Source organism: Sceloporus occidentalis, unplaced genomic scaffold (assembly GCF_023333645.1).
Source record: "Sceloporus occidentalis isolate IW3139 unplaced genomic scaffold, rSceOcc1.0.p SCAF_3, whole genome shotgun sequence".
Taxonomy (NCBI): Eukaryota; Metazoa; Chordata; class Lepidosauria; order Squamata; family Phrynosomatidae; genus Sceloporus; species Sceloporus occidentalis.
In genome coordinates this window covers 166516423-166529651 of record NW_028316983.1, presented here as the reverse complement: position 1 = coordinate 166529651, position 13229 = coordinate 166516423, and the positions used below count along the sequence as shown (strand labels likewise).

The following is a 13229-nucleotide window of genomic DNA, read 5'->3' as shown; positions in this document are numbered from 1 at the left end:
AAAAAGCTTTATCTATAAATACGTAAAAAGGGTAACAAACAATATATGCAACAGAATCATACAAAACCCATATATACATACAAAATAAACCATAGTAGTAATGGCAAACATAATAATAACAAGTAGCAAATAATTATACAAACTATATAATACAATCAAATAACTCAAGTATAATGCAACAGAAAAGAAGGCCGAGAATAGAGTGAGCAAAAGAGGGAGAGAGAAAGGCACACTAAAAAGCTAGCCTTATTAAGGCTCAAACGTTGATTAGAGCTATACATATACATTTGTAGGCCATCTGTGTTCTCAGTAGCTCTCCATTAACCCTGTAATGGTTATTAATGGTTATTAACACTATAATGGTTCAAGTGTAGAGCTTGTTACTATTCCAACACAAGAGACCTTGTGGGAAGTTCAAATCAAGGGCCAGAATGCTCCATGACAAAAAAAAAAAAAAAAAAAAAAAAAAGAACATACTACAAGTTCAAGAAGAAATAAAATAAAGGTGTTGGATGCAACACATAGAACAGTTATATAAAAGAGATGAAAAAAATGATTGATACATATGTCAAAAACCAAAAGAAGAACTCCAAATTCTAAAAAGTGAGGTAGAAGCTACAATAAGAGAAATTTGGAAAAATAAATCACCAGGAACAACAGATGATAGTGAAACTGAATTGCTACAATGCACAGAGACAGAAACAACTCTAGTGCTAACTGGTATGTGTCAACAAATATGGAAAACAGTCTGGAAACGATCAATATACATTCCTATCCACAAAAAAGAGACACAAAAGACTGCAGCAATAATAGGACCATAGTTTCCTGCACGAGATAAATTATGCTCATAATTCTGCAGCATAGACTCCAATCATACATGGAGAGAAAAATCTCTGAGGTTCAAGCAGGATTCAGAAAAGGAAGAGGAACTAGGGACCACATTGCAAACATACAATGGCTAATGGAGTACACCAAGGAATTCCAAAAGAAAATCAGCATTAGCTTTATAGACTATAGTAAAGCATTGACTGCATCAATCACAAAAAGCTATGCAACAATCTTAAAGACATGGGAGTGCCACTACATTTGATCATCCTGATGAGAAATCTGTATTTAAGACAAGAGGGTATTGTTAGAACAGAATTCAGAGAAACAGAGTGGTTCCCTATTGGCAAAGGATTGAAGCAAGACTGCATTCAGCTTACATGCTGAAAATTAAGAAAAGCAGGTTTAGATTCAGAAGAAAGAGGAGTAAAGATAGGAGGAAGGAACATCAACCATCTTAGATATGTGAACGGTATCACATTACTAACAGAAAACATCACAGACTTGGAACAACTGCTATCACTTAAGGAAGAAAATGCAAAGGCAGGCTTAATACCAAACAAAAGTAATGACCACGGGAAAAAGATATAAGTTCTAGACAATGAGGAAATCAAAATACTTAAAAGAATTCCCATACCTAGGATCAAACATTGATCAGAATGGAGACTGCGGTCAAGAAATCAAAAGACTAGGAAGGGGAAGGGCAGCTACTAAAGAAAGGATCCTGAAGGGTAAAGATATACAAGAGAGTACTAAAGTTATAATGGTCCAACCCTTTGTACAGTGGTACCCCGGGATACGAATTGATCGCGTTACGAAATTTCCGGGGTACGAAAAAGTTAGATTGGAAAAAACTGTTCCAGGTAACGAAAGATTTTTCGGGTTACGAAATTCATTTCGGCACGTTTCGGCGCGAAATTCAAATGCGAAGCGCGGCTAGCGGCTTTCCAGCGCTAACGGAAAGCCTTTTCGGGTTGCGAAATGTATCGGGTTACGAACGGCGCCGCAGAACGAATTAATTTCGTAACCCGAGGTAGCACTGTATTCCCCATCACCATCTATTGGTGTGAAAGCTGGTCAATGAAAAATCATGAATAAGAAGAAAATCAACTTGTTTGAGATTTGGTGCTGGAGAAGAGTGCCGAGAATGCCGCAGACAACCAAAAAGACAAACGAATGAGTCCCTGAACAGATCAAGCCTGAAATCTCCCTGGAAGCCAAGATGATCAAATTGAGGCTGTCATACTTCAGGCACATCATGATAAGGCACAACTCATTAGAAAAGATAATAACGCTAGGAAAGGCAGAGGACAGTAGAAAGAGAGGAAGGCCACACATCAGATGGATGGACTCAATCAGGAAGGACACAGGACTGAGTTTGCAGGACCAGAGAGTAGTGGAAAAGAGGGGATCTTGGAAATGTCTGATCCACGGGGTTGCCATGAGTTGCAGTCAAATCGAGGGCAGTTAAAAACAACAAATATTTCCTAAGAATTTTGCATTTGCATGCTATTTCATACTTAACGTTTTCTACATAGAAAGATTATATCATTATATATGAGAAACAGAAGAAAAAGAAGGTAGCAACAGAAAGCTCCAAAGCATACAATGTTCATATTCTATTATAAACACACTCCCCAACTGCTCAGGCTGTCAAACTGTGGCAAAAAAACCCAAACCCTCCACATCATGTTCCAAACAATTAAGAATACATTATCGATGAAAAAAATTGATGTAATCAGACAACCCTCTATCTGTTTTAAGCCACATGCTGGTGAGCACTTCAAGAACATTAATTCCTCTTAGCACCATGCAAGCAGCTCCGGTAATAATAGCTTCAAAAAGCTACTGCTGTTACTTAGTCACTCTAAACAAACTTTGTTACCCTTTCATTTCTTCTAAAAGCAAATGTACTCTTCTGGCAGACAAAAAGGCTCCCCCCCCCCTTTAGTTTAATGTTTTTTAAAACATTATAAGTGAATAGCATCTTTATTATTCAACAGATATGAAAGCTACATTGCATTGGGAATGGGGGGCGGGGGGAAAGTGGCCATCAAGATGTTCTTGCATTGTAACTCTCATCACTTCTCACCACTAGATCTGATAGATAAGAACAATAGGAGCTGCAATCCACCAACATTTGAAGAACCACGTTTTCCATCCCACTTTATGAGAACAAAACCTAACAATCTAAACTAATAAATAACTAAATAAAGCCCTAAATGGCTTGGGCCCAGAGTACTTGGAGGACCGCGTCTCCCCATACAATCCGCCCCGCACACTCAGGTCAGGGGGGAAAAATCTCTTGAGCGTTCCTAAGACTAAATATGTATCAACAGCGCAAAGGGCATTCTCTGTGGCAGCCCCGCAATCTTGGAATGATCTCCCTGAGGAGCTCCGCTTAGCCCCCTCCCTGGAGTCGTTTAAGAAGAACCTGAAGACTCATTTATTCCGTCAAGCTTTCCCTCACATGTCCTGACTGTATTTCCCCTATGTACTGTGTATTGTATTGTATGGATTTTTAGATTGATTAGAAATTTTGATTGATTCTATGTGGATTTTAATGATGTATAGTTATGCTGGTTTTAATTGGGGTGTTTTTATTATGAAGTTTGTTTTTTAACTTGTATTGTACTGCATTTGTATTGCTTGTAAACCGCCGTGATCGTGGGAACGGCGGTATAGAAATAAAATTTCAATCAATCAATCAAACTTAGTTCACTTAACAGTTTTGGATTTTTATTGTTACTCCACACCCTATGCTTTTCCCTAGGATTTGTTCTTGAGTTTTAGCAGGATTAAGCTCATTACCAGCACAGCTGGTTATATAAGACACTCTGAGAGCAGTTCAAGCTCATTGCAGCTTTTGAATTCAGCAAAGTCACATTGGTTGCTAAGGTGCTATTATACTTTTTATATTTTTACAGGCCAAAGAGGAAGACATAGGTCAAAATGTGTCTGGCCTTTTGTTTCATAAATTATTTTGCATATATTGCCAAGTATTTTGGATATTTTATTCACCCTTAGCATTTTAAATCTTCCAGTGGGGTAATTTTACCCTTTTAGACATTACATTGTTTTTCTGCTCCAGGGTGTTGTTATTCTTTTTTAGTTTTTACCAGAACCCTTTGGTGGTTGTGTTTAGTTATATCTTTGGGGGGTTTTTTGGTTACAGGGACTTTGGCTTGTTTGGCTTTAAATATCAAATACATTAGTTCCTGTTCTTACTCCAATGGGAATTTCAAATATTAAATCAAGCTGAACTAACCTGTGATCACTTGATCCTAGTTTATTTCCAACAGTCATTTATCTTTTCCTCACTAGATGCCAGCAGCAAACTAGACAGTGCAATTTCTCCTGAGGACTGAATGACAACTTGATGAACAAATTTATCATTTAACTCAAAGAAATAGATGGTCCCTGCTGTTGTTACTAGAGAAGTATTTATCTTCTCATCTCAGCCACAGAAATAAAATCCACCATAATTATGCAGTGCCCTTTCCTATGCATCAGAATAATGGTGACAGAACAATATAACAAGAAGATACAGTGGGCCCTAGGTATCTGCTGCACATTCGTTTCAGGACCCCCATGGATACCAAAATCAGTGGCTGTTCAAATTCCATTATATACAATGGCGGGGTACAGACCGCCGCTTTGCGGCGGTCTGCCGCCGCCGCCAGAAGGTCCGCGGGGGAGCCGGAGCCTTCAAACGGCCCGACTCCCGCGCGGACCGAAAAAAGAAGCTCCAAAATGGAGCTTCTTTTTGCGTCGCGTTTGCGACGTAGCGAGGCGCCAGGGGCGCGCTCGCTACGTCAGCAGCGGCGCGACGCGTCTGGACGCTGTGCGTCCGATGCGTAAAGATGGCGGCGCCCATGTAGAAGGGGCGCCGCCATCTTGTACGGACGGAGTCCGTACTAGGCCATGGGGCGTCTAAAAGAGACGCCCCTTTTTTAAAATGGGACGTCCGGAGGACGTCCCAAATGGCAATATAGAAAGCCCCATTGGCATGGTAAAATAGTACCCTTCATATAAAATTGCAAAATCAAGGTTTGCATTTTGGAATTTACAAAAAAAAAATTGTCAAGTCATGAACGGTTGAATTAGTGGATGTAGAATCCATGCATATGGAGGGCTGGCTGTACTTGTTTGTGAAGGAGGAGCTGGGCAGGCTTGACATCAGGGTAACTAATCACAGTTCAGAAAGACTGTAAAGAGGGGTAGCAGGAGAAAGGGAAGTATAAAAAACAGGAGTGTGTGTCTGAGGAGATTCAGAGATAGGAATAAAGAGCTGATAGTTGGAAGAATCAGTTGGAACAGCCAGTGAGGAGTGAACGTGTACTGGTTCTCTGACTTGTTTGAAGGAAAAGGAATATTCAGGTAGAATACTGGAATTAAGACTGGAACTTGTTAAAGCATTTACTTTTCTACATGATATAATAAGACACAATAATTCTTTTGCTATTTTGTTAACCTTGATTCAGTCTGACTTCTTTACTCTCAGTGTGATTCTAAGCTGCATCAATAGAAGTATAGTGTCTAGATCAGTGGTCCCCAAATTTTAAGGGATTTTGGACTCCAGCTCCCAGAATCCCAGACTACTGGCCAACATAACCGAGGCTTCTGTGAGCGGAAGTCCAAAATCTCTTAAAGTGCACAGTTTGGAGACCACTGGTCTAGATCAAGGGAACTAATAATGCCGCTCTATTATGCTTTGGCTAGGCCTCATCTAGAATACACCACAGTTCAAAAAAGATGTTGACAAGCTGGAATATGCCCAGAGGAGGGTGACCAAAATGGTGAAAGGTCAGGAAACCACATCTTTTGAGGAGAGACTTAGGGAGCTGGGTATGTTTAGCCTGGAGAAGAAGCAGTTAAGGATAGCCCTGTTTAAATATTTGAAGGGGTGTCATATTGAAGATGGAGCAAGCTTATTTTCTGCTGCTCCAGAGAATAGGACCTGGAACAATGGATTCAACCTACAGGAAAAGAGATTCCACCGAAACCTTAGGAGGAACTTCCAGACAGTAAGAGCTGTTCAACAGTGAGACACACTCCCTCAGAGAGTGATGGAGTCTCCTTCTTTGGAGTTCTTTAAACGAAGGCTGGATAGCCATTTCTCAGAGGTGCTTTGGTTATGTGTTTCTGCATGGCAGGAGACTGGACTGGATGGCCCTTGTGATCTCTTCCAATTCTATGATTCTAATAAAGGGATAGTCAGGCTTATCATATAGAACAGAAAATTCTCTCACACACACACTAGCCCACAGTGAGATCACCTGTGGATCCAGTCACCCTAAATCCAAGGAGGAATTCTGAAGGGGGACCTTAGGTTAAGGTGAGAATGGCAGCCATCCGAAGTTAAGAACAGTGGGACCAGTCTTGGGAAGACAGTGAGTGCCCTTTCCTATACATCAGAATAATGCTGAGAGAATGGGACAACAGAAACATGAAGATACTGCAATCAGTAAAATATGAAAACCTAAGAAACTAACATGTAACCTGAATGAGATTTATTCCCAGGTAATACAATTGCAGCCTGAATGGAGCTATTCTAATCTTTTTATGAAAAATAAGTTTGCACACTTCGCAGACAAGAAAGAAAATTATCTAAGAAATGAATGCTTATATATAAAAGAAGGGTTTAATCTGAAAAAATCAAATATTAAACGTTAAATAACTTACCGTTTAGTCTTTTTGTATTTTTCCAACTGTAGCACTTGCATATGTTTGTATCTTTCCAACTCATACTGTCCACAGAGGTTCTCAAGATATAGTAAATGATCCTCCATTTCCTTAAAGTTTGCTTCCAACTGGACTGTGTGTTAAAATATTCAAATATCAGAATCTTGAAACCCCACCTTTCCTCCACATTTTTATATGCAATAAGTTAGCAGACTGATCAATTTGTGATCACTATTTGACACAAAAATATGTCACCGTTTTACCTCCTGACTTCCATACTTGACTTCCTCCTTACTAAGTTAAAACCTGAATAGTAGTACCTAGATGCTGTCTTGAGAAAACATACACTGGAGATATAAATTATCTATGGGCATGAACAGACAGGCCAAAATAAAGCTGTTTCGGGTCACTTTGGAGATATGCAGTTTGAATGATGTATGTGTCCTAAAAGGCTGGAAGCTGTGCCAAAGCCACACTCCACTCTTAAGGACTGGAGCACAGCTTTGGTGCAGCTTCTGGCATCTTAAGATGTGTGTGTCATTTAAACAGCATACCTCCAAAGTGACCCGAAGCAGCTTTATTTTGGCTTGTCTATAAGGGGCCCTATATCTCTAGCTATACACACTATTTTTCACAAGTCCTGAAGGTTCCTAAGATAAACAAATTTCTTCCTGCTATCACAATCTAGTACTACCCATGGGTACTTGGGTAAGCTTCCAAATATTTTTTTAAATTAAATTATTTTTGCACAGCTTTTCTTTCCAAAGCCTCCCAAAGGAACTCACAGAACTAAACTTTAAAGGCATACAACAGCAACATGAAGATATAAACAGTATAAATCTTCAAAATGAAATCTATGAAACACCATCTAAAATAACTAGCTCTTTAAGACCCGTTTGTAAACAGTCGAAGGGGAACTGTACACATACCACATTAGGGAGGATTCCACAAGAATCCCTTCCTACCATCTCCTCAGCGGCCCAGTGGTGAGACAAGGGAGAGGCAGCTGCCCTCCCCAGACCATCCCTTCTCCCACCTGGAAGCAGAGAGGCCCAGCCGGGGCTTGAAAAGGGAGTCAGCGTCCCTTCCTACCATCTCCTCAGCGGCCCAGTGGTGAGACAAGGGAGAGGCAGCTGCCCTCCCCAGACCATCCCTCCTCCCACCTGGAAGCAGAGAGGCCCAGCCGGGGCTTGAAAAGGGAGTCAGCGTCCCTTCCTACCATCTCCTCAGCGGCCCAGTGGTGAGACAAGGGAGAGGCAGCTGCCCTCCCCAGACCATCCTTCCTCCCACCTGGAAGCAGAGAGGCCCAGCCGGGGCTTGAAAAGGGAGTCAGCGTCCCTTCTTATCTTTTCCTCAGCGGCTCAGCGGTGAGGCAAGGGAGAGGCGTTTGGCGGCCAGGTGCGAGTGGGCCCTTTAAGACTCCTGGGGGGAAGCAGGGAGGAGCCCGCTTGGTGAGAGCAGCGGGTACAAAAGCCGGGCAACCGGTCCCTCCCTGACACGCCCCCCTCTGCCTCCTCGCCAAGGACCACCGACGCCGCCGCCATTGCTGGGACTGCGCCTCTTGCCGGGGGGCTTCCTCCCGGGGTGTCGGAGGTGCGCATCTGCGCACCGCCCCGGGAGTGCCACCCACGGACTTGGGGGAGTTCCGCGACGGACCCCCCACTTAAGACTCTGCGTTCGGCCTCAGCTTTGGCGTTTGGCGGCCAGGTGCGAGTGGACCCTTTAAGACTCCTGGGGGGAAGCAGGGAGGAGCCCGCTTGGTGAGAGCAGCGGGTACAAAAGCCGGGCAACCGGTCCCTCCCTGATACGCCCCCCTCCGCCTCCTCGCCAAGGACCATCGACGCCGCCGCCATTGCTGGGACTGCGCCTCTTGCCGGGCGGCCTCCTCCTGGGGTGTCAGAGGTGCGCACCTGCGCACCGCCCCGGGAGTGCCGCCCACGGACTTGGGGAGCTCCACCGCTGCGTATTTGCGCAGTTGCGCAGTCTCAGCGGGTGTAGGAGGCTTAGTATTGCCCGGGAGCAGAGGATGCCTGCAGTGGCCTACCTCTGCTCCTTTAACAGCCATAGAAGGGTGGGGGGAGGATAGGGATGCGGGGGATGCCTGGGCCGGGGATAACACCTTGGTGGGCGGAGCCCCAATAGAGGTAGTGTGGGGCAGGGGGAGGTATGGCGGTGGGAGAAGGGACTTCCGTTCCAGGGGAAGGCGAGATAGATGCATCATATCTATCTCGCCTTCCTGTCCCCCTCCCAACCTACAGGACCTGAGGGTCTCTCCAACCGTGCCACAAACCCTGTCGCTGCTCCTGTGCAATGCCAGGTCTATTAATAACAAGGCCCACATCCTCCAGGACCTCCTGGAGGACTCTAAGTGTGACCTGGCTTGCATTACCGAGACCTGGCTGGGGCCTGAAGGGGACGCCGTGTGGGCTCAGGCCCTGCCTGCCGGGTACTCGGTGAAGGACCAGCGCAGGTTAGGTGGGCGGGGGGGGGGTGTGGCCTTGGTACATAGGAACACCGTGTCCCTCACCAGGAACCACATCCGACAGACCTCCTATATCGAGTGTATTTACCTGACCCTGAAGGCTAGGGACAGTCTAGGGATTCTGTTAGTGTATCGGCCACCCCGTGCATTAGCGGACTCCCTTAACGAGCTGACACAGCTGGTCGCTGAGCTGATGCTGGAGACGCCCAGGCTTCTTGTCCTGGGCGACTTCAACATCTCCCTCACGGCCAGCTATGTTCCAACCGGTGCGGCTCGGGAATTCATGGAGACCATGGCGGCCATGGGCCTGTCCCAGCTGATACAGGGTCCTACGCATTGTGCGGGTAATACTCTCGATTTGGTCTTCTGTTCGGAGGCGGAAAATCCGTGGGTGGAAATAGCCAATATTTCCCCCTTGTCATGGACGGATCACTTCCTGGTAGAGGCGAAAATCAAGGCTTCTACCCAGATCCCCCCCGGGGGTGGTGGACCAGTTAGGATGGTCCACCCTCGAAGGCTGATGGAACCTGAGAGGTTCCAAGAAGCCTTAGAGGGGCTCACGGTTGGAAATGACGGCGACTCTGTTGATGCCCTTACCGGTATTTGGAATACCGGTCTCTCTGGGGCTATACACAGAATCGCTCCCAAGTGCCCTCTCAGGCCCGCTTCCAAACGTAAGCCCTGGTATACGGAAGATCTCCGGGCGAGGAAGCGGGTTCTGCGACGGCTAGAGTACCGTTGGCGGAAACACCTTTGCTTAAATGACAAGACTCTCCTAGACCAACTGTTAAAGGACTACGGAGAGGCAATACGAGCAACAAAGAACTCGTTCTATGGTGCTCGTATTGCGTCCGCGGAGTCGCGTCCGGCAGAGTTGTTCAGGGTGGTCAGGGAGCTAACTCAGCTCCCTCCCGCCCTGAACCAGATCCTTGAACCTTCTAAGGCCTGCTGTGACTTGTTTAACGACTTTTTTGTGGATAAAACTTCTCGTATAAGCGAAGGTCTGAACGCCGACATTATGGCAGAATCTAGGGTACAAGTGTCCAGAGCCTCCGTGGACTATGTTACACTGGATCAGTTTGAGTTGGTGAGTACCGAGGATGTGGACAGGATCCTTGGAAGTGTTCGGAAAACAACCTGCTCTCTTGATCCCTGTCCCTCGTGGTTAGCGGCCCAGGGGGGACCGGCGGTAACGCTATTGTTACGCCGGATAATTAATACATCTTTGAGGGATGGGCAATTTCCATCGGATCTCAAATTGGCCATTGTAAAACCGATCCTAAAAAAGCCCTCCCTCGACCCCCTGGTTCATAATAATTATCGGCCTGTCTCGCTGCTACCATTTTTGGGGAAGGTGATCGAGAGGGCAGTTGCGATCCAGCTTCAGGCAGTCTTGGATGAAACGGATTATCTGGACCCATTTCAAACTGGCTTCCGGGCGGGCCACGGGGTTGAGACGGCCATGGTCGCCTTGGTCGATGATCTCCGTCTGGGCATTGACAGGGGAAGCGTGTCCCTGTTGGTGCTCTTGGACATCTCAGCGGCTTTCGATACCATAGACCATGGTATCCTTCTGGGGCGCCTGGCTGAGGTGGGAGTCGGGGGCACTGTGCTTCAGTGGTTCCGCTCCTACCTCTCTGGGAGGTCCCAGATGGTGCAGCTGGGAGATGTGTGCTCCAGCGAGCGGGCCCTTAAAACCGGGGTCCCTCAAGGAGCCATTCTGTCTCCCATGCTATTTAACATTTACATGAAACCGCTGGGAGAGATCATCCGGAGACATGGGGCGCGGGGTTATCAGTACGCTGATGACACCCAAATTATTTTCTCTATGTCTCCGACTGATGCAGTGACCAAGGATGGCGTCTCTCCTCTCGTGGCCTGCCTAGAGTCAGTAATGGGCTGGATGAGGAAAAACCGACTCAAACTGAATCCAGAGAAAACGGAGGTACTTGCGATAGGTTCCCCTGGTCCAGGAATGGCGGTAGTTCCACCTGTCCTGAACGGGGTCACGCTCCCTGTGAAGGACTCTGTGCGCAGTCTGGGGGTGCTTCTTGACTCGTCGCTTCACCTGACTGCTCAGGTGAATGCGACGGTCAAGAGCACCTGTTATCAGCTTCGGCTGATTCGCCAGCTGCGCCCATACCTGGCCCAGGGGGACCTAGAAACTGTTGTACATGCTCTGGTAACTTCGAGACTGGATTTCTGCAATGTACTCTACATGGGGCAACCCTTATACCAAACTCGGAAGCTGCAAATGGTACAGAATATGGCAGCCCGGCTGGTCACTGGCGTATCCAGGACCAGCCATATAACACCTGTGCTAAAAGATCTTCATTGGCTGCCCATCCGCTTCCGAGCTCAATATAAGGCGTTGGTTATTACCTATAAAGCCCTAAATGGCTTGGGCCCTGGATACCTAAAGGACCGCCTCTCCCCGTACATTCCGCCTCGCACCCTCAGAACATCTGGGCAGCAATTGCTGAAGGTGCCTGGGGCCAGGTTAGCTTCCACTTCGAGAAGGGCCTTTTCCACAGCTGCCCCAGCCCTTTGGAACACGCTGCCCACGGAGCTCCGCTCATCTACTACCCTGGCCCAATTTAGGAAGGACCTCAAAACCTTCCTATTCAAGCAGGCGTTCCCCGATTAAATATCCCGTGGGCCTCCCTCCTCTTCCGTGGCCATGAGGTTGGGCTAAGGGGCTGTTATTGTTGTTTTTAGATTGTTGTTGCTGTTGTGTATATGTTTTTAACCTTTGTATTCTGTTTGCACTTGTTGCATCATTGTAAGCCGCCCTGATCGTTTGGAAGGGCGGGATATAAATAAAGATTTTATTATTTATTATTATTATTAAGAACAGCCCACACATTTTCATTTGCGATTTTCATACATAAAATTCTACGGGAGGTTGCGTGAAATGTTTTAAGTTCATTCGACAAATATAAGCATCCACGGCTTGAAAATATTCCAAAAAAGTATAGATTCCAAATCGCAAACCTTGATTTTTCCATCTCATATAAAAGACAACATTTTACTATGCTACTGTATTTAATGGGGCTCAAGCATCCACAGATTTTGTTATCCATGGGGGGTCCTGGAACCAAACCCCAGCAGATAACAAGGGCCCACTGTAAGTTCCTTTTCAATTTCTTTTCTCTCCCTTGTCAATAAAAATTATACATGGTGACATTATAGTTTCTGATTGGCATTGCATACAGTAGCAAGGTACCTTTATATGCAATTACAATGCAATCCTGTGGTAATTTAGTCAGAAATAAACAGTAATTCCTATTGTTTCTCAATAAAACCAAGATCCATAGGTGAGCAAATACCTTAATGAGGACCAACTAAAATTTCCAACTGTGTAATATCTTGAGGAGGCCAGAGGATCCAATCAAATAGTTGTTGAGAAAAAGCAAAGAAGTCCAGAGGGCTGCTTTTTATTACATCTATAGTTTCTAATGCAACTTACTCCCAATAAGTGTGTATGGGACTGCAACCTTAATTCTGTTTTAAGACATGTCCTGCTGTTTTTAACTGAGAATGTAATAAAACCAAGCAATAAAAAAGAGAGGTGCAACAGTCTATCCATTCCAGACAGCAATTTCTGAAACAGTAGTCACTGAGCATCCCCTCGTGGGCATTCTTAGAAATGCAGCCTATTAACAAGATAAGAGAGGTTTGCACATTTTCTCATTACCTAACATAATGTGTAGAAATTTCAAATATCATGGCTTGCTTCCTTTTCAAGACATCATTTACATTTTTAAAAAGGACAGACACATTGTTTGACAAATGTTAATAAATTTGATTTTAAAAACTACCACAGATTATTTACATAACTTTAAAGTACACAATGAAGACACTGAGACAGTCAAAGATTTCCTATACCTTGTTTCAATCATTAATCAGTCAAGAAATCAGAATAACAACAACAACAACAACAATAACAGATTTATTTCTTACCCATCTCTCCGCCAAGGCTTGAGGTGGGGTACAAGATAGATTTAAAAACATAAAACTATTTAAACAATGGCGGGTTACAAACCGCCAAAAAATACGTATGGAATACGTATTAGGGTTAGGAAGAGGCGGTGCTTCCGCACCCCCCTAACCCTAGTACGTATTCCATACGTACAACATGGCGGCGGCCCTTCCACATGGGGGCCGCCATGTTTACGTATCGGACGCTGTGCATCTGCATGTGTCACGGCGTCTATGACATCGCGAGTCCGCCCCT

The 13229-nt window shown here is 45.3% G+C and overlaps 1 protein-coding gene across 1 annotated transcript in view; it reads right to left on the bottom strand.

The window, feature by feature from the left end:
• The window catches only part of DTNBP1 (dystrobrevin binding protein 1), an 80233-nt gene that overhangs the window by 49179 nt on the left and 17825 nt on the right, over positions 1 to 13229 (bottom strand). Inside the window, exon 6 of the mRNA XM_089516791.1 lies at positions 6511 to 6643. Within this exon, the coding sequence (XP_089372917.1) occupies positions 6511 to 6643 (133 nt within the window). The remainder of the gene's footprint in view (positions 1 to 6510; positions 6644 to 13229) is intronic.